Genomic DNA, 26,767 nt, shown 5'->3' with positions numbered 1-26,767 from the left:
TTCCTGCAATTTATATTTTTTAATTCCAAAATATCAATTTCAACATCAGAAAAATGAATTGAAGCCACATATGCTGATGCATAAGCGTTGTAATACCTGAACATGTGAAAGATGTAGGCATAGATGGCTAAACATGTGAAGATGTAGGCATGGATGGCTGAAAATGTGAAGATTTAAGCATAGATGGTACATTAAGCTGGAGTAGTTGTTGCATTTCTTGTTTTTTGAGAAATTTTGTTACAGAATAAAGCATGCATGAGGAGCTAAAATGAGTCTTATCACATTGGTTACCTTGATATCCATTTTTATTTTTGTAGTATCATCTTATATCTTACTCACCCTAGCTTCCATACTTTCGTCCCTTCTAATCTTAGACTCACCCTAGAAGGGACGAAAGTATGGAAGCTAGGGTGAGTAAGATAGAAGATGATAATACAGAAATGAAAATGGATATCAAAGTAACCAATATGATAAGACTCATTTTATCTACTCATCCATGCTTCGTTCGGTAACAAAAATTCAAATAAAAAAAGAAAATGCGACAACTGCTCCAGCTTATTGTACCGTCATGCTTAAATCTTCACATGTTCAGGTATACAACGCTTAAACTATGCATCTAAGAATGTGGCTTCAATTCATTTTTCTGATGCTGAAATTGATAATTTGGAATTAAAAAAATACCAATCATAAGAACCATCACACATAGTGGTCCAGAAGTCGGCAGTAGGTGGCCCTGTACATTTCTCCCATGTATGACCAAAAATAAATAATGCAGCACCGTACTCACTACAATAGAATGTAAGATGAAGAAGAACACACAACAGTAATACGACCCCTCTGTAGCAACAAGATGACCCCTCTACACATATCACACCCAGAAGCCTATTATGGACACCGATTACAAATTGAGTCAACTCGACGGAGATGCTGCAACCTTAGTACAAATGAGTTACAACGATGCTAAGTTGGTAGAAATAGGTGAAAATGTTCTTACAGCAAAACAGTTGCTCCCAAATGCCAAAGAGAAATTTATATTAGATGAGGTAATATTATTTCAGATCAATATCGACAATACAAACATGCAAACGCCTACTATGTACTAACTCAAACCTATGCATGTCATAAATGCCTATGCTGTTTTTAATAATGTGGAAACTGATTCAATGTCATTCATAACAACTTTCTAAGCCCCGAAGTAGGCTCTGAATATTTTTGGGTCCTTAGTGTAACTAATGCATGACATTCAAGAATCTAATTGCCCACAAATGTATACGAAGAAATTTGGTACATAATATTATGGTTACAATTCCTAGCTACTCAATATCAAAATAAATGCAGCTACTTATTTGTTCCAGGTTTTTGTGCCAATGAATATTAACAACAATTGAGCTCTCCTAGTGCTGAATTTCAAAAACACAAAGATTCGGATGCTTAATTCTTAGCCTCCGATCCAACAATGTGAGACGAAGGCCAACAAAAGACCTTGATAAGTACAAACCATCTCTGTAACATGTGCCACTTATTCATCTATAGTTCAAGCAAACTTAACATGTATCTCGCCGTCCACTAGGTGGAAGGCATAACATCATGCATAGACTCTTTGGCAAGGATGCCTTTGCGCATCTGGAAAACAGTTCCCTATCTTAAAATACCGGAACAAAAAGATGGGTAATCTTTTTCCATTCTATATTAATGTTCTACTCCAATTGCTTAGTGTGGACTAGATAAACCTTCAAAGCCGAAGCCGGACGCACCGACGAACCGGTTGATGCGGAACTAGTCTCCGACGAACACCGCCCTAGACGAACCTACAACAGTGGCGAATAGAGCTGGACCCCACCTAATCTCTGTGGAATCTTTGTGACGCTGGGCCGATGGCAGGCATGGCCAACGCCGCGTGGGGCCACCTTGCTCACTATCGGCACCTACGGCTTGGTGAAGTCTAGCTTCAGGGCCTTGTATTAGAGTAAGCATAGGTTGATGGATACTTGTTGAGGGTTGGTGAGGAGGGGCCGGACCCTGATATCGCCTCCTCCACCGCCTTTGTCGGATCGATGCAGTCTCGCCGTTCATCGGGACTAGTGAGAGGGGTCTAGGTGCCCTCGCCGCCGCCACCGCCCTTGCCCTCGCCCTCGCACGCTGCTGTAGCCACAGGCTCATCGGAGCTATCGCCATGAGCGGTGAAAACTCCGAGGTGTGGGTGTGGATGGAGTTGTCGCCATGAGCGGGGAAGGGTGGAGCTGGAATGAAGAACGGAGGGACCGGGGTTGGTGTGGTTGGAGGAAGATATCCATCTACCTATACTACTATAATATAATGCATCGGAACTATACCACTCAAAAGATTATTCTTTTAATCTAAAATTGCCATTTTGCCCTAATTAAATAAAAACTATAAAAATAAAAGAATATTTTTTATGCCGGTCCCACCAATTTAGTATGCATCGGGTGCCTAATAGTGCTTTCCCCTTGGTACCTCTTCTTTTCCAGCCATCGTAACGCTCCTCACCAACGAATCTATAAAATAATAAGAATATTTTTATTGTGCCGGTCCCACTAATTTGGTATACACCGGGTGACTATACCTCTTCTTTTCTAGCCATCTGATCGCTCCTTACCAACGGTCCAAATTTCTTCAACCATAGTAAAATTTCTCATAAGGGGAAATTTTATTTTTTCCTTTATATGTAGGTCAAAAGATCACGGGACAGCCGATCTTTGTCCCAATAATATTTGAAGTATTTGTCAAATGACATTGTGTCTGTGCAACGCACGGGTATATATCTAGTTTATAACCCAAAAAAAAACTAATAATACTTATAAAACTAAATAGGTACCATTAGATTTGTCACGGAACATACTTTTATAATATAATTTCTAACGTCGTATTAATAAACTAAACTATATATTTAGTCCCTCAAAGACACTATGATCCAAAATACGTACATTCTTTTTTTCACGGGGAGCAACCTCAGAGTTACCGAGACGAGTAACAGGAAATAGGACAGACACACTAGAGGCAACAAGCAAGAGCCAGGTAGTGGCCGTCAGTCAGGCACTGACTACGAGGCAGACAGAGAGGAGAGGAGGAGGCCTTGTTGAGATCGCAAATTTTTGCAATTTGGACACTGTAGCACGTTTCGTTTGTATTTGACAAACTTTGTCTGATTATAGACTAACTAGGCTCAAAAAATTCGTCTCATGATTTACAACCAAACTGTGCAATTAATTATTTTTTACCTACATTTAATGTTCCATACACACATCTAAAAATTGATGTGGTGAAAAAAAAATAAAAAAACTTAGAATTTAGACAATCTAAACAAGGCCTTAGTGTTTTTCTCTTACAACCGAACAACGTACGTCGGTTTATAAGCCACGTAAACGATCGAGCCGAGCCAACAGGTGACAACGTCGGCACGCGGGCCGCTCCGCGGATCACCGATCACCGATCACCGATCACCGGAGAAGCGACCAATCAGTTTCGTGCCTCGCATTCCCCGCCACGCGGGCCCGCCGTCCGTCAGTTACTGGCGCCAAGTGTGAATCAAGGGAGCACTGGAGCATCGATGTGCTCTCCTCCCACACAGTGGAAAGCGTAGCCTCTGTGGATATTAAGGGGTGTTTGGTTCTATGGACTAAATTTTAGTCCATATCATATCGGATGTTCGGATGTTATTTAGGAGAACTAAATATGAGTTAATTATAAAACTAATTACATAGATGAAGACTAATTTACGAGACGAATTTATTAAGCCTAATTAATCCACCATTAGCATATATTTACTGTAGCACCACATTGTCAAATCATGAACTAATTAGGCTTAAAAAATTTGTCTCGCAAATTAGCCACAATCTGTGCAATTAGTTATTTTTTTTATCTATATTTAATACTTCATACATGTGTCCAAATATTCAATGAGACAGGGACTAAAATTTTCCTGCAGTAACCAAACATGGCCTAAAAATCATTCCTAATGTTCTTTCTATAATACGGGAACGAGAACAGAGAAAGAGCACATGCAGCAAGCCTCACCGCAGCCCGAAGGCATTATTGGTGTCTTCTTCTCCACCCTGCCGTTCCGCGAGGAACATCTGCACCACCACTTGCCTTGCTCTCTGTGAAATGTTCGCGCGCATGTGTTGACATGCAACCTGCAACGGACGCGGAGGTGGTAGGGGGAGCTGTGAAGCAAGAGCCAGAGGAGATCGTGGTCGCAGTAGACGGTGACGAGGAGGTGGAAGCTGAGAAGGTGGTCAAGAGGAGGAGGAAGAAGAAGACGGCCTGCGATCCGCACAAGAAGCGGGCATGCGTGGATTGCACCAAGAGGTGTGCCCGGATCCATGGCCGGCCCGCTTCGGCGTCCGCATTGCCGTCTTCCAGCAATGCGCGGCCGGTCCCAGCAGTGCCGTCCTTCTTCAAGGTCATGATGGGCTACTTCTCCGAGGACATGGTACGTTTTTTCCCCCCTTTGTTGGATTACTTGCATTGATCTCACTGCATGTCTGCATTGTTTTATAAAGGCATAGATTCTGTGCATGTTTGCACAGAGTATGTATGGCAGGAGATACCTGAGGATTTCATTTGAGTGATACCAGAACTCATCTGAACCATGTACATTTCGCACACGCAGGATATACCACCCCCGTTTGCCCGGACAATCTGGGACCTGGCAGGCTCCAACATTTTTCTCGAGGACGCATTTGGGCTCCGGTGGCGCGTGCGGCTCTGCTTGCGCGACGGCGTACTGTCATTTGGGCATGGATGGAAGAACTTTGTGCTGGACCATGCCGTCAGCTGTGGCGAGTTCGTGGTGTTCAGGCAGATTGCCAGGTCGGTCTTCACCGTGCAGATGTTTGCCCCATCTGCTGTTGAGAGGATGTATCTCTGTGAGAAGAACAAAAGGCAGAGCCGGAAGAGGAAGCCCAGGCAGAAAACAAGCTCTCCCAGCATCCAGACAGCGAAGAAGGTAACCAAGAACAGCGTGAAAAACTGTAAGAAGAGACAACGTACTGATGATCACCAAAATGGTATGCGCCCGAGAGGCCGTAAGATCAAGATGGCAGCTGAGGTCTGCATCGACGACTCTGACGTTCCAGATTCTGTATCTGAGCTGAAATGTTCAGACGCATCAGAGAGAGTACCGGAGGCTGGAGCCGCAGAACCACAAGAAATTTCTGAGGCCCCTGCGGGACATGAGTGTGAAGCTCAGGAGGTGTTAGATGGAGAGGCAGAAATAGCCGATGACAGCACAATGCTTGAAGAGAATGAAAGCAATTACAATGCTATTTCTGCAAGTATTGTGCAAGTCTCTGCTGCTAATGAAATAGAGCATGGCGAGGGCTTGAATCTGCCGACAGATTTTGATGCTAGTGTACCTCTTGCTATGATGGATCTTAATGAAGTGAGTATAGACGATATATTTCTGTCGGCTGATATATATGAATTTGAAGCGATATGTGTAACCCAGAATCATTTTCTGTTGATCTGAATATGGAAGGGCCTATTACTACTGGACAAAACTCAGGATTCAGTTGCCTTGAGGATACCCCGCAGAATCACCTTTCTTCTATGGGAGACGGTCATCGTTCTCTGATTCCAGAAGCAGTACTTTGTATCGAAAATAAAGAGATGACTGATGCACTAGGAACAGGAACATCATATTTTGTTGACTCCTCAGTGCATGATATAGACATCAACGCGCTGCCCGCTAATGAGCCGCCATCATTTGGAGAGCATAACTCTTCTCCTCAAGCTGATGCTGAAATGCATTCTAATGAATGTGGATTAAGCAGCTGTAATAAGGATAAACGCAATAGTTTGCTCCCTCTCGTAAACAAGCAAGCTGCACATAAAGAATGTTAGTACTATTTTCCAACCTTTAGTTCTGAATTTACACGTACAATTTTTTTACCTTTGTGTTTGCATGTTTTTTTAGTCACCACAAAGATTCAGTACTTGTTGCAGCAGATTCTTCCATGACCACGAAGCAGGATGCACCACAAAGTGGCCAATGTAACATGCAAGATGGTATAGGACGACAGCATGCTACTGAAATCATGTCGAGAAGCGCGAAGCCTCATGAACTTCCTGATCTCAGGCAGAATCCTCTGCAAACTGGTATTACAGTGTTCATCACGATTTATGACTCCTCATGCTCTCCCAGAATTTAGCACCATGAACTGGATGGATGTTAATTTCACATATGTACCACACAACATTTAATTCATGCGTTTCAGTACAACCTGCAGGAAACGGCTCTGAATCCATCCACAGCGTCAAGTTTTGCATCGATGTGCCTGCACCAGGGCAAACATGGCTTGTGAGTAACCCTGACTATTCTATTTCTTTCTGATCTGAGCTCACCATTCTGCACCATTGTTCTGAAAGATCTTTGTACATACAGGAGCTTCCCGGTCGACTGCCGGTTCTTCCAAGAACGAAGAAACATGGGAGGAAGGTTGTAATACTCAAGGACCCATGCATGAGACTCTGGCCTGTGCTCTACCAATGCACCCCTAGGTTCAACGGCTTCATCACCGGCTGGGTTGACATCTGCAGGGAGAACAGCCTGCAGGAAGGTGACACCTGCGAGTTCGAACTCAGCGGTAACTCTGAACTCTCATTCAAACTCCAAGTGCGCGTGCCCAATACGCAGTAGCCATTGCTGCCCAGAATGATGATCTTATCTATCGTGTCTTAAGCTTGTTCTTGTGATCTGTGTCCCATCTGTTCCTTAATCCCAAAAGAAGAAACTATGTAGACTTCTGTCCACATGTTGCTGCTTTCTGGCACATTTTACATGTCCAAATTGTTCCCTTTTCTTTTATTACAATGGAATATTCAGATTATCAGTGCATGCTAAGAAACAAGTGTGCTACCACTGGCTGCTATATATAGCATCCATGAAGAAAGGGAACTTTGCAGCAGTACTAGGTAGCGTGCTCGTACGTTGCTACAGAATAACTAACAATTTATACTAAAAACACACGGATCGCAATACTGTAAAAATTAAATACCAACGTTAAAGTGACATTTAATCCAAAAAAGTAAAGTTTATGAATTTAACACAGTCACGGAGTGCGCGGCGTCGCAGACTCACAAACTCTACTTTATAGACCTTTCCGTGATGCGGCTAAGATAATGTTTTATATTGGCAGAAAGAAATCTCTGATATCCATTTCTTTCATTGTAATCTATTTATCTGGACAATATTTGAGGTGAGGGCATGGTTACAGTTTTTAATAACTTTGCGATATTGTTCGAAACAATGAGATGATTGATGTCTTGCAATGATCCTTTTCATTAATTTAGTTTTTCTATCTATGTTTAATTATTTATTCAGTCTATTTTATAGGCACGTCGGTAGATAATGGATGACAAAATTCAAGCATCCATAATTTATCTCTTTGACTTTGAGCATGAGTTTTGTTTTTATTTTTTAATTAATATATTATCCTTATATTTTTACCGTAGCGTTAGCACGGGCATGCATGAAAAACGAAGATGTCTTTACACTGCAGAAATCTTTCAAAAAGATCATACATATATTATTCTTGTCTTGAATATTATATATATATACAATCACCTAAATATTCTAATTAAACTATAAAATTTTGAATTAGAATACGAGGTAAGACATACAAACAAATATTTTAAAACTATCTGTAGAGTCCAAAGAACTTAATAAATAAATCTTTCTGGAGACAATGTAAATTTTCTCTAATCTTTCATTTGGTGTAGTTAGTGTTATCATAGTACCCGCATGTATTCATGGGAAATAAATCATGGACAAAACGTGGATATTTTTTAGTGCGACATTCCAATATGGGTCCATCGTTCTGCCAATATCCTTAGGCAGATCATATAAAGGATGAGAGTCCCTCTATGAGATTGCTCACGAGAGACTCAAACTTATATCTGATCATGGTAATGTTGAATTGCTTTGCATCAAAAGCATCGGCAATGATAAATGAGGACATAGGTTTTAGTATACATAGTGAAGGAAAACTCAACCTTAGTCTTCTCAGTAGCTTTTCTAAGCATTTGCAGTGCTAATTTGTCCTTACTCAGATAGTAAGGTTAAGGTTTTGTTTGAATTAACTCAGTTCGTGAACTAATAGTAATAACTAAATATGGCATATATCGAATTTTTTTAGCCACTACTTGTGTGCAGAAGCGAAAAACATCCCAACCACGCTTGCCCTAATATGAGTATTCGAAGTAATAAACCTTTGAAGAACATCAACGTACCTCCCTTCTAGAGATTGGGTCGAATCCAACCTAGAGCCTTAGAACCCTGCATCTTTTTCTGGATGGGCTTCACTTCGGATGCATCGGTAGCAATATCAACGATCTCCAATCGATGAACCAAGTCGTATGGATCCCTATACAATGGCTCAGACATGTAGATTTTGTTCTCCTTATACTTGGATACACTTGTTCCACTGAAGTTTTCATTGAAATGTTTAAACACGAACAGTGTCTGATCATCGATGTCCCTCACCCTGGACCACTTCGGCGTATGGTCGTGGAGGTTGCACTTATAGATCGCACTGCTGTAGGTGAAGCTCTGTGTCTCGTGGAACGTCCTCACCATGGCACCCACAATACGCAGCTCACCATTTGATTCCAGGTAGCTGCGGTGGTAGAGCCTCACAGGTGGCGACAGTGATGGCAGCAGCGTCACGGTTGGAGTAGCGCGAGCGGCGTTGCTGCTGTAGACGAAGATTTCTCTAGTGCAGTCGATCGCCAAGAACTTATCTTGGCAGTGGACGATGGACCCCACAGAGAACTCCAGTTTGGTGTCGAGCAGCGTCCATGCGCTGTCGACTCCAACCCAGCAGAACGCGACCCCCGTGGAGCACCCAAGCATGGACATGGTCACGCACTCGCGGCCGGCGGCGTCAGGCGACACCGAGAGCACGATCTCACGGAAGAACACGCCCCTCATGTCTTCTAGCTTGATGGCTCTACCTGCGGCGTCTTCGTAGCCATTGGTGGGATGGAGGATCCATCGGCCATGGACCCTAGACACGCTTTTCGATGAGGACACCGCCGCGACGTGTTCGCCTACTGGCGGGAGCTTAACGCGGGGGGCACGGGCACCGACGAATGGATTTAGCAGCGTCACGGACGTCGCCTCGTCCATGAGCACCAGCCACCCACATGAGGAGCCGCACGCCACCTTGGCGCGCACGTCGGACAGCGTCTTGGATAAGACCTTCTTCTCTGAGACGCAGTAGAAGCCGACGCGGTCCGAGTCAGGGTCGAACGGGGGTAGCAGGAGCGGCCCGAAGGTCGCTAACGGGACGGGGGCGCCATGGGAAGCAAGCGGATCGAAAGGACGTCGTGTCGTGGCCTGACGTGAGACGCAGCCCGATGGACTCGAGGAGATCCTCTGACAGGCCGGATCTTTAGTCAAAGAGAGGTCGGGACCTTCTCTTGGGATTGGGAGGCTGAGCCATGTAAGACAGATGACATCAACTATGATTTACGTAAAAAATTATGTCCGGTGTCTACTGTCGCGATAGACCATGGATTGGGGAACGGGGATATGGGAAAAGGATTCAAAATGAACAGATCCAAGGACAATTTCAGCAAGAAACAGCAAGCAAGGGTGATGGAACACGTGGGCGTGAAACCAAATGAAAGGAGAAAAAAGTTGTACATTTTGCAGATGCAAAGAGGGGAAGTAATTAAATATAGACAGATTTGATAAGGTTCTCATAAATGCAAAGATGTTTCTTTTGTCTTAATTCTCTTTCCTTCTGTGTTAATTCCCTTTTCTTTTGCTCGTTGCCATGTATGCTGGTGCATACAAACATGCAATGTGTATATGGATAGCACAATAATTTTCTACTTTTTATTTTGCCGTGATTTATCTATTACATGACAGTCAATATTCAATCAAGGAGAATGACACGATCAATCAGCATGCGGGAGATGTCGTGGAATCGCAGACGTGGACAGACGGACGAACAAAACAAATGTCGCATCAAAAAATAGTCACACTTTATTCTTTTTAGTTGTATGATATTAAAGAGGGTCAAGCGTTGTCAGTTTGGCACAACTTGAAAATGTTGTACATTCACAGAAGCACTAGATTTTTCTGCCATCCGTGGCTTCCCCTTCGAACAGCTCCGACAGAGAGTCGGCCAGATCATCAGCTGTGTACCTGACAGATTTTCCAAGCTTGGGTTGCTTCTGCAGAAACGCGCAGTAAGCAGGAACCACCATGTCCGACACGGCGTTCCGCAGCACCGCTCGGAGCACGGGATCGGGGACCTCCCGGCACACCTCGCTGTCGCGCATTCTGGTAAACGCCGCGTTGAACTCCGCCAGAATTTTCGCCGGCTTGCCTCTGCCACACACGGGCATGTCCAGGAGAGCGACGACGGGGCCCCACGACGACGCGGAGTAGCTCGCTACGTGCTGCTCGATCCGGATCCGGCGCCGCGCGGCCCACGCGCCCCCGAGCAGGGACGCCACGCCTTCGGTGTCCGCGACGCGGCTCAGCACGAAGCTGATGTTGTTCGCCAGGAAGAGGTGCCGCGAGCCCCCTGCGTCGGCGAAGGCGACAGCGAGTCTCCCCTGGAGGTTGCGTTCCAGGCCCGCGATCAGGTCCGAGACGACGCCGGCGAGGGAGCCGCGTTCGTCGTCGGCGCCCGCGTCCGCGAGGATCAAATCGAGCGTGGTGCGGTGCCTCGCCAGCAGCTCGACGCAGGTCATGGCGTCGCGCGCCAGCTGGTGGACGCCGCCAGCTGCCGCGCTCGGCGTGTGCGGGGATAGACAGTCGCCTTGGATCTTGGCCATGACGCCGCTGACCATGACCCTCATCGCGCCGGCCAGTTTCGTGAGGATACCTTGCGTCCGCTCCGAGATGAACTCCTTGCGCGCGCCGCTGAACAGGAGCAGGAGGCTGGGAGCGGCGTCGGTGAGAGCCTCGTACATGCCGAGCATGTACACGAGCTTCTCGTGCGACGTGATGCTGGTGAACCCGTTGGCGAAGTCGAGCAGGATCAGGATGCGGTTCTCCGCGATGGCCAGCAAGTATTCATCCCTGAAACCGTCGAACGCGCCTGGGTTCTGCGCGTACAGCTGCCTCCGCATGGCGACTATGGCCTTCCCTATGATCTTCGTCACCGTTGTCCACCGCTGGATCACGGCCTCCGTCGTCCGCTGCGAGCATTCAACCCAAAGAATCGACAAGAAGCTGCACCGTCACCCGTCACCGTCATGTTCGTCGTCAGTCACAGCCGAGCATGCAAATCCATTCACCTTTCACTGGCAGGAAGCCAGACAGAGAAACCAGAAGCGTTGATGTTACCTGTCCAGCACATCGCAGGGAGCGTTGGCGAACTCCCGGAAGAGTTCCTCGGTGTGTCCAGCACGAACGATCCGAAGCGCGATCTCGTGAAGGACGGACACGCCTGGGGAGCAGATGAGATCGAGGTCGTCCCAGACCTCGGCGTCCAAGAGGGCCGCGACCTCGTCAGGCACGCTCGAGCTCGCCCTCGACCGGCTCCCGTCGGACACGTCGACGTCCCCGCCAGTGCCCGCCGAGGCGGAGCTGGCCCTCTCACCGGCGCTTGGGAAGACCAGCAGTGACAGGCCAGTGGAGGCAAGCGAGAGCCTGTCGATGGCGCCGCGCAGCCGGGAGCCGTTCCAGACCCTGACACGCAGGAACTCCTCCACCATGCGCGACGCGGCGGCGCCGACGGCGCTGTCCAGGCGGCGGCGCGCGGAGGCGGCCGCGGGGAGCGGGAAAGGGCCCTCCGCCGCCAGGAGGAGCACCTCGTCGACCGCCGCCAGGAGGCCTCTGTTCGTGTAGCTCGCGTCGGCGTCCCAGATGCCCGAGTCGGCGCCGGGGCAGCGAGTCCACTGGAGCAGGGCGTGCTCCGCGAGGGCGAGCCGCTCCTCCGCCTGCGTCTTCGGCGCGACGGCGACACCGAACGCTGGCTTCCCAACGGCGGCTCCCATGATGCGAGGGGGCCGACCGGCCGAGTGGCGCTGAGTCCGGCGCGCGTTGCCGTGTGTTGTTGAAGCGGGGAGGCGATGCCCCTATCCGAAAAGGAGATTACTGGAGGGCATCACTAGCATTACTGAGTTTTGAGGTCCAGTAGTGCACGCGGAGATGGTCAAGTAGTAGTAATCTAACTTGACTCCCCGTCCACGGCTCTCCGGTAAACTTGGCCAAATGGGCCAAGCCCGCTGGGCCAGCACTAGCACGACACGAAAAAGCACGGCCCAAGCATGACCCGGCACGAGGCCCATCGTGCCCATGTCTGGCACGGCCCAGTGGTAGTGTCATGCCTGAGCCGCGATTTTGGCCCACGGTGCTGGCACGGACACGGCACGAAAATTGGGTCGGCACGATGTGGCCCGGTCATTCTCTACCGTTGGATTACCTGAGATGCATTACAACCGTTCGATGCAGCATATAAACAAAAATCCTAAACCTAGCTCCTGTATCCAAGTCGCTCAGGCCTCACTCAGCCGCCTCTCCCTCTCAATTGCGCTTCTGTACATCTTCAAGTCTCACGCCCGGCCTCTCCTCGCGTCGTCGAGCGGACATGCAGCCTCGCCTTCGTGTCCGGCTCCGGACTCTTCCACCTCGCGGAGCCCCTCGTGCGGCCTCTTTCTTGCGCAAGCGGAGGCGGCGCGGCCCTGCCTCAAGAGGCACGGCGACGGCGGCGGGGCACACAGCGGCGGCGCGGGTGCTCCAGCCTCGAGCAGGCGCGTGCGACGGCGGCACTGGCGCGGCCTCACGTGGGCGCACGCGATAACGGTGGTGCGGCATCATGTGAGCGCCCACGACGGCAGCAGCACGACATCACGCACGGCGGCTCGGCGTGGCCCCAATCGGGCATGAGCGACGTGACTCCACCAGCCTCCATGAGCGGCACAGCGACGACGAAGCGTTGGCGCGTTCTCGGGCCGACACGGGCACGATGGGCTGCCGTGCCTGTAGGCATGGCATGGCACGGCTAACTGGCAATAGTGTTGTGCCTCGGCCGAGGTGCCGGCACGGTGGCACTACGAGGCACGACACGGCTAATCCACCGTGCCTTGCCGGGCCTAGTCGTGCCGTGCTCAGCCGTGCCTGCGTCGTGCGGCCCGGTTGGCCAACTATGGTCCCGTTCGCTTCGCTGAAAAAATAAGCTGAAACACTGTTCCGGCGGAAAAAAAAAATAAACTAAAAAAATAAGCTGAAAAGTATGAATTATAAGAGAAGCGAACAGAGCCATATATTGCAAGGAGATTGGCAAAGCTTAGGATGGGAGGGGGGGACTGTAGAAGATGTTATATATCGATAGGTGATGGAGTTGATGGTGTGTGTTATTAGTTGCATCGGCTGGGTTTTATTTATAGCTGCTGCATGCTGCCTTCAGGCTCCGTGCATTATGCAGGGAGACGCAGGACGAACGGCAGGGAGTCTCAGGACCCCACGGCCACGCCATTCCGAGCTCCCGTCCATTCTTTGGTTGTGTGCGTGCATTTATGCATCGAATAGGTTCGGTATACGTTTTGGTTCAATCCAAGCTCATTCATCAACCGCACGGGAGAATCAGAACCTGCAGCTGAGCTTTGAACCTAATAATGTTTCTAAGTATACAACCAGCCTTCATGCATGCATGTGCCTGGCTAAGTCTCAAATATGATATGCATCGTCCATCGTCGTACATGTTTTTCTTTTTCCTTTTTTATTTGAATGGCATTGGTTGGTGAATTATTTTTTAAAAACATATAGGAAAAATGCATCAAAAAGTTTTCAAAGAACATGTGCTAACCGTGGTCCTTGACTGTGGTAAAGATCTCCATTGTTATGGACTTCAAAGTGTTACTCGCCAAGTGAACAAGATCTGCGTGTATATTTGGCACCCAAAACCTTGTGCAATATGTTCTCTTAATAAGAACGAAACATGTGTTGTTTATCAAAAAGCAATATATTTGTAGCTCGATTGTGGGGGTATTAACCCCTATACCCTTACGGCTAAGCTTGGGCTGGCCCGGATCGATGGGTTCAGTCCACCCGAAAGACGACGTGCGGCCCAGTTAACCTGATCGGAGTCCCGCACAAAGAGTCAAGACGGATTTGGCGACCAAGCAGGATCCTGGTCGGTTAGAATAGGAATCCTTATCCGGCCACATATGGCAATTGTAACTGACTAGGATTAGTTTTCAGATCTGTAACCCTGCCCCCCGGACTATATAAGGCGGGCAGGGGACCCCTCTAAAAAACATCTCTCATTGACATACAGCAATACAAATAAGACGCAGGACGTAGGTATTACGCCTTCTTGGCGGCCGAACCTGGATAAAACCCCGTGTCTGTCTTGCGTCACCGTCTTGTTTGGGGCTTGCGCATCTGTCTGCCGATAATCTACTACCTTGGGCATACCCCTAGGTAGACTGCCGACCATATTTCGTCGACAGTGGCGCGCCAGGTAGGGGGTGTACGTACTGCTCTCTAAGCAAACAAGATGGTCATCATCTCCGGCTCCATGGCTACGCCCAACTGCCTCACGTTCACCGTCGGCCAGATCACTTGGACCACCGGCCCTGACGTCTCCATCGCCATGACCGCGGAGGAGGCGTGGATTCAACCCGCGCCGACGACTACTTCACCTACATCGGCTACGGCTCCGACCACGGTGAACACGGCTCCGACCACGGTGAACACGGCTCCGACCACGACGAACACGGCTCCGACCACGATGGATCTGGCTCCGACCACGGTACATCTGGCTCCGACCACGCCTACAGCCACGCCGACAACCCGTCATCCGCTTCCCCGCTACAGAGGAAAGCAGATCGACGACACCGACCTGCTCGATTCCATCGATCGGGTCGGCATCAAACTCGCTGAAACCCTGGCTCTGGTAAGTACGATTCAAAGCCAAACTAACGAGCAGGTAACAGCTCCCCACAACAGATCTATCCGACCAGTTCGGACCAGTCGCCCTGCGCGACTTGGAACAGATCTTGTGGTCGTATCAACTCCTGAGGGGCGTTTCGCTCGTCGCCGGCCAGCCGTCGCGACGGGTCTCCGACTCTGCGAGTACGAAGTCCCGACAGAGAACCACCAGGTCCAGCCCTACGGCCTGCAAAACGCTGCCTCCTGCTACGCGAACAACCTGCGACGCCGCTCGGATCTGTGTCCTATACACCGATCTCGGCCGAAGCCATGCAACATCGTCAACATGGTCCGGATTGAAGATTATCAAGAAGGATCCGTCCACACAGTCCGAGAGGGTGACTCCAGCTCCTCATCCGGCATCACATCCAACGCATCTGTCCACACCGAGCTTCAGCGTCACGAAGATGAAGGCGTCAAATACGATCTGGATCTACCAGACCACGCCCCGGGTTTCCCCCAATTTCCGTCTTTCCCGCCAAGACGAGGGGATTTGATCCATGTTGTTAGCAACGACGAGCCGCCAGCAGTTGGCGAAACAGAACAAGAAAAGACTGCACGCGAAGCACGCAATATTGACCGGTTTAATCGCCGGCAAATCAAAGCTGAAGCAGACCAGGAGGCACGACGCATAAGGGTCCAACCACGTGACCTCAACAATGCTTTCGACAGGGTGGGGGACAAACAAGTCTTCAAGACCCCAAGCGCCAACGTAGCCGTCGCCATGGCGACAATACAGCGGCTGCCCAACACTCCTGAGACCCAAGCGATCCGTGATGACATACAAGCTTATTTGATAGCTGCCATGGCCCAGACCGCAGAGATGAATCAAGCCCGGGCTCCATCCGTTTCTGTCGAATCAAGCCATAGCCGCCAATACTCAAGTCGCTCACAGCCACTCAACCAACGTGGCTCGCGCAATAACGACCCATCGGACAACCGTCAAGGCGGAAACGGTGGTCATGATGGTGGTCGGGACGACAACCGCCGCCGGGAGGATAACCACCACAACGTTCGAGGCGACAACCGCCGAGATAACCGCGACAATCGCCGTGATAACCACGGTCGCAGGGCTAATCCAGATGGCAATCGAGATCGCCGCGATGGCAATAACGATCTCCGCCATTACCTCGTCGGACGTGATCTGCGTGCTCGCATCAACCAGAGGGCCAACGATCGTGCATCCCATGAAAGCTATCGCCGTATGGAATATGACACTGCCCATGGCCCGCCGGGTTTGAAGCAGTTCACTCCACACCTTCGCCAAGTCATATGGCCCAAGAATTTCAAACTCGAGAAACTTCAGAAGTACGATGGCAAGGAAAACCCCGAATTATGGGTCATGCTCTACGAAACTACGTGCCGCTCAGCCATGGCTGACGAGCACGTCATGTCTAACTACTTCCCAGTCGCTGTTGGTCATGCAGGTCACCAATGGCTGGTTAGCTTGCTAGTGAACTATTTTGACTCTTGGCAAGAGCTCAGGCAGGCCTTCATCGACAATTTCATCGCTACTTGTGAACAACCCGGCAACAAGTACGACCTGCAACGGATCCGAGATCGGAAGGATGAACCACTGCGCGAGTACGTTCGGCGTTTCTCGGAGATGCGCATCAAGGTTCCATCAATCTCCGACAACGAAGCAATCGAGGCTTTCGTCACCGGCCTCCGGTTCCACGACGCCCTAAGAGACAAGCTTCTCCGAAAGAGACCCGAATCAGTAACAGCGCTTTTGGCCACCGCTAAGAAATACGTGGACGCTGACGACGCTAAAAAGATAATCGTTGAAGAAGCAGCAAGGGTTCCACGCTCCGACCACCCTCCACACCACGACGATTACCGCGGCAATCGTGGTCGGAACGACAATTTTGACCGCCGCAACCAGCGCAACGACTCCCGCGACCATCGTGATCAACGTAATCAGCGGCGCAACCACCGTGACGATTACAGGAGCAAGCGCGCTCGGGAAGACGACGGCGAGGTCAATACCGTGAAAAAGGGCAGCGGACGTCGTAACTACGAGGATGACTACGCCAAAGCATTGAAGGGGCCCTGCCAGCTCCATCCTAAGTCGAACCACACCATGGAGAATTGCCGCGTCCTCAAGACTATCTACACGCGTCAACAGGCTCCGGATACGTCCGACAAGCCTAACGACGCGGGGGAACAGCGCAATGAGGACAACGACGACGACGATGCAGACCCTCGTCATAAATATGTCAAGCCGACTGATCGCGTGCACACCATCATCGGCGGCAAGGTGTCCATTGAGACCAAACGAGAACACAAGCTGCTCGCCCGCGCTTGCTTGAACGTGGCAAACACCGACAACCTTCTCACTGATCCGTGGTTTCCTCCGTGGTCTCACCGTGAAATCTACTTCAGCAGGAAGGACCAATGGGCCGCCATACCCGAGCCAGGGTGTTTTCCCCTGGTCCTCGATCCTTGTATCAACAAGGTTCAATTCGACAGGGTACTGATAGACGGCGGCAGCTCCATTGATATACTGTTCAAGAACAGCCTGCCCACTCTGAAAATAGCCCAGGCGGACCTGAAGCCGTATGAGGCACAGTTCTGGGGCGTTCTCCCCGGACAGAGCTCCACACCTCTCGGGCAGATCATGCTACCTATGCAATTTGGGACTCCGGACCACTTTCGCACCGACTACGTCAACTTCGTGGTCGCTGATTTCGACGGCACCTACCATGCTATTCTTGGTCGACCGGCGTTCACCAAGTTCATGGCCATACCTCATTACAGGTATCTGGTGCTCAAGATGCCTACTGAGAAAGGAGTTTTAACCCTCAGGGGCAACGTATACGCAGCTTATACCTACGAGGACGACAACTTCAAAATAGCAGAGGCCCACGACCTCTCTATTCGCATGGCCGAGACCATGCTCGACACTAAGAAGACCTCGGCCGATCACCTGGAGATCCCAGAGCTCGAGGCTCCGCGCAAGAACATTAGGTCCAAGGAGCACAAGACGATCTAGCTGGTCGAGGGCGATCCCAGCAAAACGACCCTCATCGGGGCCGACCTGGATCCCAAATAGGAAGACGCGCTCGTCAGGTTCTTGAGGGGCAACGTGGATGTGTTTGCATGGAAACCTTCCGACATGCCCGGTGTACCTCGGAACTTGATTGAGCACTCCTTAAATGTCAACAGCAAGGCCAAACCAATCAAGCAGAAGCTACGACGGTTCGCTCGCGACAAAAAGGAGGCGATTAGGGTAGAAGTTACACGGCTTTTGGCAGCCAGATTTATCAAAGAAGTGTATCATCCGGAATGGTTAGCCAACCCGATTCTTGTACGCAAAAAGAATAATGAATGGAGAATGTGCGTTGATTACACTGATCTCAACAAACACTGCCCTAAGGACCCCTTTGGCTTACCTCGCATAGACGAGGTCATAGATTCAACCGCCGGTTGCGAGCTGCTTTCCTTTCTCGATTGCTACTCTGGTTATCACCAGATCGCTCTCAAAAAGGATGACCAGATCAAGACATCTTTCATCACGCCTTTCGACGCCTACTGCTACACGACTATGTCGTTTGGGCTCAAAAACGCCAGTGCTACCTACCAACGCGCTATACAGGCCTGCCTCAACGACGAGATAAAAGACAGCCTCGTCGAGGCTTACGTCGACGATGTAGTTGTCAAAACCAAGGAAGCACATACCCTTGTTGACAATCTGGAACGCACCTTCGCAGCCCTTAATGCGTTCCAATGGAAATTAAACCCAAAGAAGTGCATCTTTGGTGTCCCTTCTGGCATATTGCTCGGCAACGTCGTCAGTTACGACGGCATATGCCCTAACTCGGCATCTTAGACATGAAGCCCCCAAAAAAGGTGAAGAATGTCCAGAAGCTTACCGGCTGCATGGCTGCTCTAAGCCGTTTCATATCAAGATTAGGAGAAAAAGGACTACCGTTTTTCAAACTGCTCAAAGCGTCCGAGAAGTTTGAATGGTCGGAGGAAGCAGACGCTGCCTTCACGCAGCTAAAACAATACCTCACGTCACCTCCGGTACTTACTGCTCCCAGAGAAGACGAAACTCTCCTACTTTACATTGCGGCAACCGATCGGGTGGTTTCCACTACAATGGTGGTCGAGCGCGACGAGCCAGGCCACGCCTACAAGGTACAGCGGCCAATTTATTTCATTAGTGAGGTACTCAACGAATCCAAGACCAGGTACCCACAGATTCAGAAACTGCTCTACGCCATACTGATAACATCCCGAAAGTTGAGACATTACTTCGATGGATATCGTGTGGTGGTCATGACCGAGTATCCTTTGGGGGACATCATTCGCAATAAGGATGCGAACGGGCGCATCGTCAAATGGGCAATGGAGCTATGCCCCTTTTCCTTGGAATTTGCAAGCCGTACTACAATCAAGTCCTAGGCACTCGTCGATTTCATCGTCGAGTGGACAGACTTAAGCACGCCTGCCTCTCCGGGATCCGACGAATATTGGACGATGTACTTCGACGGTTCTCTCAACATTGACGGTGCGGGAGCAGGAGTTCTTTTCGTGTCACCATCCAAGGAGCAGCTCCGGTACGTCCTCAGGATTTATTTCCCAGCATCCAATAATGCCGCCGAGTATGAAGCATGCCTGCATGGTCTACGCATTGCGGTTGAGCTTGGAGTTAAACGTCTCTATGTCTACGGAGATTCGGCTCTGGTCATCAACCAACTCAACAAGGACTGGGACACGACCAGTGAAAAGATGGACGCATATTGCAAATCAATAAGAAAGCTAGAAGGCAGGTTCTATGGCATCGAGTACATACACGTGGTCCGGGACAAGAACTAGGCAGCGGATGCATTGTCAAAGTTAGGATCATCCCGAGCCAAAATCCCACATGGCGTATTCGTCCAAGACCTGCTCACGCCCTCCATTGAAGATGAAGATTCAACGACCGACAAAGTTTCAGACCAGCAATTAGTGGCTACAGTTCTGGCGCCGAGCACAACCGAGCCGCTTCTGACCACTCATGAGAAGGACTGGAGAACACCTTTCATCAAGTACTTAACAGATGGTAGCGGTTATATCGATCGAACAGAAAATGAGCGCCTGATGCGTCGTAGTAAGCAGTATCTGCTCGTCGATGGCAAGTTATGGCGCAAAAACGCTAAGGAGGAAATCCTGATGAAGTGTATAACCCAGGAGGTAGGCGAGCATCTCCTAGACAAAATCCACTCTGGCTCCTGTGGCAACCACGCGGCCTCAAGAACACCGGTCGGTAAGGCTTTCCGAGCAGGGTTCTATTGGCCGTCAGCAGTGGCCGACGCAGAGAAGCTAGTCCACCGCTGTGAGGGTTGTCAGTTCTTCTCCAAGAGAATCCATGTACTAGCACATGAGATCCAGACGATTCCAGCCTCTTGGCCCTTCGCATGCTAGGGACTGGACATGATCGGGCCTTTCAAACCAGCTCCTGGGAAATTTACATGCGTCTTCGTGCTAATTGATAAGTTTTCTAAGTGGATAGAATACATGCCTCTGGTACAGGCATCCTCAGAGAAAGCTGTCACATTCCTCGACCAGGTCATCCACCGTTTCGGCGTGCCCAACAGCATCATTACTGATCTGGGTACTCAGTTCACCGGGAACGCTTTTTGGGACTTCTGCGATGAAAGGAGCATAGTTGTAAAATACGTCTCGGTGGCGCATCCTAGAGCTAATGGACAAGTCGAGCGGGCAAATGGCATGATCTTGGACGCATTGAAGAAGAGGATGTACAGAGAAAACGATAAAGCTCCTGGAAGATGGCTCAAGGAGTTACCAGCCGTGGTCTGGGGCCCCTAAACTCAGCCCAGTCGTAACACCGGCGTCTCACCATATTTTATGGCTTACGGCGCTGAGGCAGTCCTCCCACCAGATATAGCTTTCAGATCAGCACGGGTAGAGAACTTCGACGAAGGCAAGGTCAATGAAGTACGGGAGCTAGAAGTCAACAGCGCAGAAGAGAAAAGGCTTGACTCTTGCGTACGCACGGCCAAATACCTTGCTATTTTGCGCAGGTACTACAACAAGAACGTTAAAGAGCATTTCTTTGTGGTCGGGGACTTAGTCCTGAAGTGGAAGACGAACCAGGCTGGTGTCCACAAACTTGCAACCCCATGGGAGGGACCCTTCATGATCAAGGAAGTCACACGTCCAACGTCTTACAGGTTAGCTCATCTGGACGGCACGGACATACCGAACTCATGGCACATCGACAAGCTTAGACGTTTCTATGCTTAACTACTGAGATATGTACTCTACTTGTATTTTCGATTTACTTTACTAAAGCAACTATGATTTCTCCGACCACTCTAATGTGTCACTCCGAATTTTATGGTTATTCTAACTTAAGCCAGTACAAGCCGACCACCACTCCTTCTACGATTTTTGGAGCAGGCCCTGTCTCCGGTTCCTCCCAACACGTGCACGGGATCCGCTCTCTACGTTGCGGGTGATCGGCAGGTCCCCCCTAGTTTGACTTGTCTGCGTCCACGTGTGCACAGGTCATAGTACCTCACACTCCGACCACATGCCAGACTAGGGCCGCACAAACTTTTCAGGATGACGTGTCGAGCAAAACGGTACAACTAAACAGAACATTAACACGTTCCCACTTAGTTACACCAACAAAAAATTTCAAGCTTAAAGTACGTTTTGTATAAAACAAACAAGCTTATAATGATATACAGTTACGTTATTACAAGCTTGCCTGAAAAGGCTCAAGTTTACAATAACACAACTATGTCCTCCTTCTACAGCTCTAAGCCTATTACATTGGCTGGTCGGGGCGCATGGCATTTACTGCTCGCCGCTTCTAATACCCTACTCGAGTCTCGGGGACTCTTGAGCTAGTCAAGCTGAAGGGGATGGCCCCACCGGTGCCTGGCTGGTCGAGACCGCAGGCTTCATTGGTTGGCTTGCAGTTGATGGCATTTCCAGCTGGCTTGTCGATGGCATACCCTGCACAGGTGCTGTCCCACCTCCGCACAGGTTAATATCGCCAATTATCTTTGACGACAAATCCAGCTGGGCCGTCCGAAGCTCTTCGGCCTTGTCTGGGTCTATCTCCTTCGGGTACCCAGCCTCCAAGCGTTTGAGATCGATCAGGGGGTAGTGAGCACGCACCATGCTTAGCACATGGGCACCCGTGTACTCACCCGCCTCCTTTACGAAGTCTTGGAACCATCCCCATGCTTGCTTGCATCTCTCGACCAGTCCGAGCTGGGGCGTCCTTAGCTCTTCCTCTGTGAGCGCCGGGTCGATAAGGTCGAGGACGGGCATAATGCCAGTTGCCATTTCTTGGCACCGCTTGTTCCACGTGTCCCGCTCCTCGGTTGCCTTAAGGCATTGTGTTTTCCAGTCGTCACGCTCCTTGATCACGGCCTCCAGGTGCCTCTTGGCATTGACTTTCAAAACTGAAAGCAGTACAAGACATCAAACGTGATGACACGACAAGGCAAGGTGGGCAATAGAATGAGAAAGGTGGTCTGGAGTGCTTACTTTTTAGGTCATCCTTCATTCTATTAGTGTGGTCTTGGAGTTCCGACTGGCTGCGTGCCAGTTTCTCGTTGTCCTCCTTCAGGCGACCACATTCTGCAAGCACACGGCTGTTCTCCCCCTGGAGGCGGGTCACTTCAGCTTCTAAACCTGCATTACAGCTATTACTGCCAAGAACACAATAACACAAGTCCCGCACTTGCTATGATACGGTGAAAACTTACCTGTTCTCTCCCGCTCTTTGTTTTTGAGCTGGCCGACCAGGTTTTGATTCTGTGCTTCTCGGTCTGTCCTCTCCTGGTCGGCGGCTTCAAGTTGGTGCCGTAGGCGTTCCACTTCAGCCGTCAGCTCCTTATTGGTCGTCGTGATTCCTTCTATCTGGTCGAAGCACCTTTTTCGATATCTTGCAGTTTTCATCAAGTCCTGCATTCAGACAAGCTACGTCAGACGGTTCGACTACACAACAGGGTCAAAGAACTCAAGCCAAATATACCTGGACTTTCATCACCAGATGCTTGGCCGCCCGTTCGACTCTTAAGGTCTCTTCGACCTATGGGATTTCCTCGTGCATGACCCATTCGTCGTTCCGATAGCGCGACACATATACATGTTGTCGCCTATCTTGGGGACGACCCAGGACTTCTTCCACTTCTTCCTCTTCAGCCTCCTGTTCGGGAGGCGGCACTGGTCTGGAGTTCGCAGACTCCACGACCACTAGGGCTTTCCCACAAGCCGTCGCGTCGGCAACCATGTTCTGGGCAACTTCTGGCTGCTGTCCCTCGGCTAGATCCAGCTCCCTTGGCGCCGTGGTATCCGCCTCAGCAGGGTTCGTGCTTGGAGCACTTGTATTCTGCTCGGTTGTCTTCTTGACCAGTTGCTCAGGGACTGGCGTCTGGTCGTCCGCCTGCTGAGGCCCAGGCGGAGTCCCTGCCATGGGCTCCTCCACGGCTGGGTGCTGGGTAGTTTGTCCCGCCGTTGTTGGTGAGGACGTTCTGCGCCCAGCTAGCTGGTCGGGGCTTTTGGTGGATGCCGATCTAATGCATTCAGAGACAAATTCAGAAGATAATAGCATCCAATGCAAAATGCAAGCTTACATAAAAAATATAGATACTTACAGTTTCGACTTGCGGAAGGATGTGGCGAAGGAACGTCTCCTCGACCGCCCCTGCTCCGCTCCCTCGGTAGTTTCCACCGGGACTTTTTCAACCTCTGGTACGGGCGTCGGAGTATGATGTGGCATGTTTCCTTCACCTGTCCTCTGTGTCGCAGTGGTCGGTGCTGTGACAACTGCTGGCCCAGAGGAGCCACCCTGCTCCGTCGGTCCCACCTGCCTTCTCCTCTTTCGGGGGACGAGCCGGAAGATGTCCGTATCCTCTGCTTCGTCATCCGACAGGGGGAAGATGGCTTGACGTCGTTTGCTGGCAGCCGGACGCTTGCCAGCGGCTCTGGTCGAGGCGTCCTCTACGGTCTCGAGAACCGCCCAGTGAACGTCGTCGGTCCTGGTGCTGGTCTGGGTGGCTGGGCCGGTAGCTTGCGGCCATTCTACACCGGGGGGAGGTGACACGAACACTTCTGCCCGGTCACGGCCATTACACTGAGACACAAAATGAAGGAAAAGACAGTTATTTTCTCGATACAACATGACTCTATAGTTAAAAGGAGGCATCATTTACCTTTGGGGGAGGTCGAGCCAGCTTGAAGGCGTGCTCGATGGCGTTCAGTGCAACATAATTGGGATCGGCCAGGTTGAACAGCTCTCCAATCCTGGCCTTGATCTCCATCTTGTCGAGCGGCTCCTTCCTGGTCCTCGTTGGATCAGCGCCTCCTTGGTACTCGAAGCCAGGATGAATCCTTTTCTGGCAGGGCTGAATTCTTCGGCTGATGAAGTTGCCGACCACGCTCGGGCCATCAAGCCTTCCCCACGGGATCATCCCGAGCAGTTCGGCGATCTGCTCCAAGTTCTCGGGCTTCTCCGACCAGCTACTCTTCTTCTCTGGAATCAGCCCCACATCGCACAGAGTGATGGTGTTCGGCTCTTCACGGATGTAGAACCACTTCTTGTACCACTCGTCCAATGAGGTGTTCCAGGGGCAGTGCAGGTATTGAGCCTTCATGCCGTCACGCAGGTTCAGGTAGACACCTCCGGCGATCTTCGAGCCACCGCTCCCTTTCTTCCAAAGACAGAACAGGTGGCGAAAGAGGTCGAAATGGGGCTGGAAGCCACCATAAGCCTCGCAGAGATAGATGAAGGTGGAGACAAGAAGAATCAAGTTGGGATGCAGATTGCAAATCCCAATCTCGTAGTACAAGCAGAGACCCTGAAGGAAAGGGTGCACTGGAATCCCAAAACCCTGTTTGAAGAAATCTTCAAAGACCACAATCTCACCTGGTTGAGGATCGGGGAAGCTTTCTCCTTCCGGCGCACGCCATCCCGTAAGTGCCTTGTTGTGGAGCACTCCCATGGCGACGAGGTCCTCGATGGTCTGCTCATTGCTCCGAGACTTCCACCATTCCTTCGCCATGACCCCGCCTTTCTTCTAGGCATCTCTCTTCGCCATTAGTTCGTCCTTACTAAGTGGGTGGATGCGGGAGACCGAGGGGATTGGCGATGATTTTTGGGGGAATAGGGTTTCGGCAGGAAGAAGAAGAAGGTTGTGGCGGCGGATGACAATGGGGAACGGTGTGAGTAACTTACCAGATCTACATTATATAAAACAAAGAGCACCGTCGTTTCGTTTGCCCGAGAATATTGGGAGTCGTGCGCACACGCCGCAGACGGTTGTTCACACCACCTCGAGATTTGCGCCAATAAACGCGCTCCTTCGTTAACAGTGTACGCGCCTCTTCGTTGATGGTATAAGAGGGCCCACACTGACACACCTCAATACAGGTGTCAACCGACTGTTTGCCAAAAAAAAAGGGGGGGAAGACAGAATGAGGTACTATACCTATTTGCTTTTTTGACCAGGCGTGTCAGATTGGACTTGGCAGAGAATAGAGAAAAATAAGTATACCAAATAATAGTACAAGCAGCGCAAGTGATCGTGGATTTGCCCTGACCACTACTGTGCTCAGGAACTGCCCAGACCACTACTGTGCTCGGGGATTGCCCAGGCCACTACTGTGCTTGGACACTGCCCAGACCACTTTTGTGCTCGGGGACTGCTCCGACCACGGCCGTGCCCGGAGACTGCTCCGACCATTACCATATTCAGGAACTACTATGACCACCGCCGTGCTCGGGGACTCTCCCGACCACTTCTTATAGTTTTGCTCTCCTCGGCTACATGTGATTTGTACTCACATACAGTTGAGAGACATTTATTTAGACCTTGCTACAAGGCTCATACTTCACCTTCTAGCAAGCTCGGGGACTACGTCGGTGCGATGCACCTGCCGGTGTGTCTTGTTTTGCCTGTACGGCAATTGGATTCTTAACTTTAGCGGAATTTCTTTTTTAAACCCTGGCACCACGTGCCTATGTTACCTACTACCAGGCTCGGGGACTAAGTGGGCACACTTCACCTTGCGGTGAATGTGTTTGTTTAAATTGACCCCTGTGCTCTGAATGATTATAAGGATTATTAATATGCTCGGGGACTGCCCCGACCACTGCTTGAATAATGGTTCTCCTTGGCTACATGTGAATTGTACTCACATACAGTTAAGAGACATTTCTTTAGATCTTACTACAAGGCTCATACTTGGCCTTCCAGCAAGCTCGGGGACTACGTCGGTACGATGCACCTGCCGGTGCATCATGTTTTGCCTGTACGGCAATTCGGTTTTCAACTAAACTATGAATTCTTTTTAGACCCTGGCACCACGTGCCTACGTCACCTACTACCAGACTCGGGGACTAAGTGGGCACACTTCACCTTACGGTGAATGTGTTTGTTTTTCGACCCATACGCTTCTGATGATCAAGGACGTCATGCTTCAAGACTACTTATATTTCTTTTCAGAAATATAAGTGGGCACACTTCTCAGGACAGAAATCTTTTTCTTTTTTCTTAAGAGCACAATACATTCTTCGGACAACCTACTTCTCCGGTAATGACGGTGGTCGGAGGCGTCAAGGATTCAAGCCTCGCTTGTCGGAGAAGGTTAAAATGGCGTGTCGCAGCATAATACATGATGCTCGGGGACTAGCTGTGGGGGTATTAACCCCTATACCCTTACGGCTAAGCTTGGGCTGGCCCGGATCGATGGGTTCAGTCCACCCGAAAGATGACGTGCGGCCCAGTTAACCTGATCGGAGTCCCGCACAAAGAGTCAAGACGGATTTGGCGACCAAGCAGGATCCTGGTCGGTTAGAATAGAAATCCTTATCCG

At 50.1% G+C, this 26,767-nt stretch overlaps 1 protein-coding gene and 1 pseudogene across 1 annotated transcript; one reads left to right on the top strand and one right to left on the bottom strand.

The window, feature by feature from the left end:
- Positions 1–3,985: 3,985 nt before the first annotated feature.
- On the top strand, positions 3,986–6,704 carry LOC136453825 (B3 domain-containing protein Os01g0905400-like; annotated as a pseudogene).
- A 3,099-nt stretch (positions 6,705–9,803) lies between these two features.
- Positions 9,804–12,348, bottom strand: LOC136453824 (exocyst complex component EXO70A1-like). The gene is made up of 2 exons (XM_066454381.1): positions 11,330–12,348; positions 9,804–11,215 (listed from the first exon to the last, which is right to left on the bottom strand). Exons 1-2 carry the CDS (start codon positions 11,980–11,982, stop codon positions 10,102–10,104), a joined length of 1,767 nt encoding a protein of 588 aa, XP_066310478.1. The 5' UTR covers positions 11,983–12,348; the 3' UTR covers positions 9,804–10,101.
- Between the last annotated feature and the right edge of the window lie 14,419 nt (positions 12,349–26,767).

This window comes from Miscanthus floridulus, chromosome 5 (assembly GCF_019320115.1).
Source record: "Miscanthus floridulus cultivar M001 chromosome 5, ASM1932011v1, whole genome shotgun sequence".
NCBI lineage: Eukaryota > Viridiplantae > Streptophyta > Magnoliopsida > Poales > Poaceae > Miscanthus > Miscanthus floridulus.
The sequence above is the reverse complement of the archived record's forward strand: the minus strand, read 5'-3'. Positions and strand labels throughout refer to the sequence as shown.

What these genes read in the sequence shown, in the direction of transcription:
- LOC136453824 (XM_066454381.1), bottom strand. Translation starts at nt 11,982, where the DNA reads ATGGGAGCCGCCGTTGGGAAGCCAGCGTTCGGTGTCGCCGTCGCGCCG. An exon ending in CCCTGCGATGTGCTGGACAG is followed by an intron (nt 11,216 to 11,329) that starts GTAACATCAACG and finishes GTGACGGTGCAG; the next exon opens with CTTCTTGTCGATTCTTTGGG.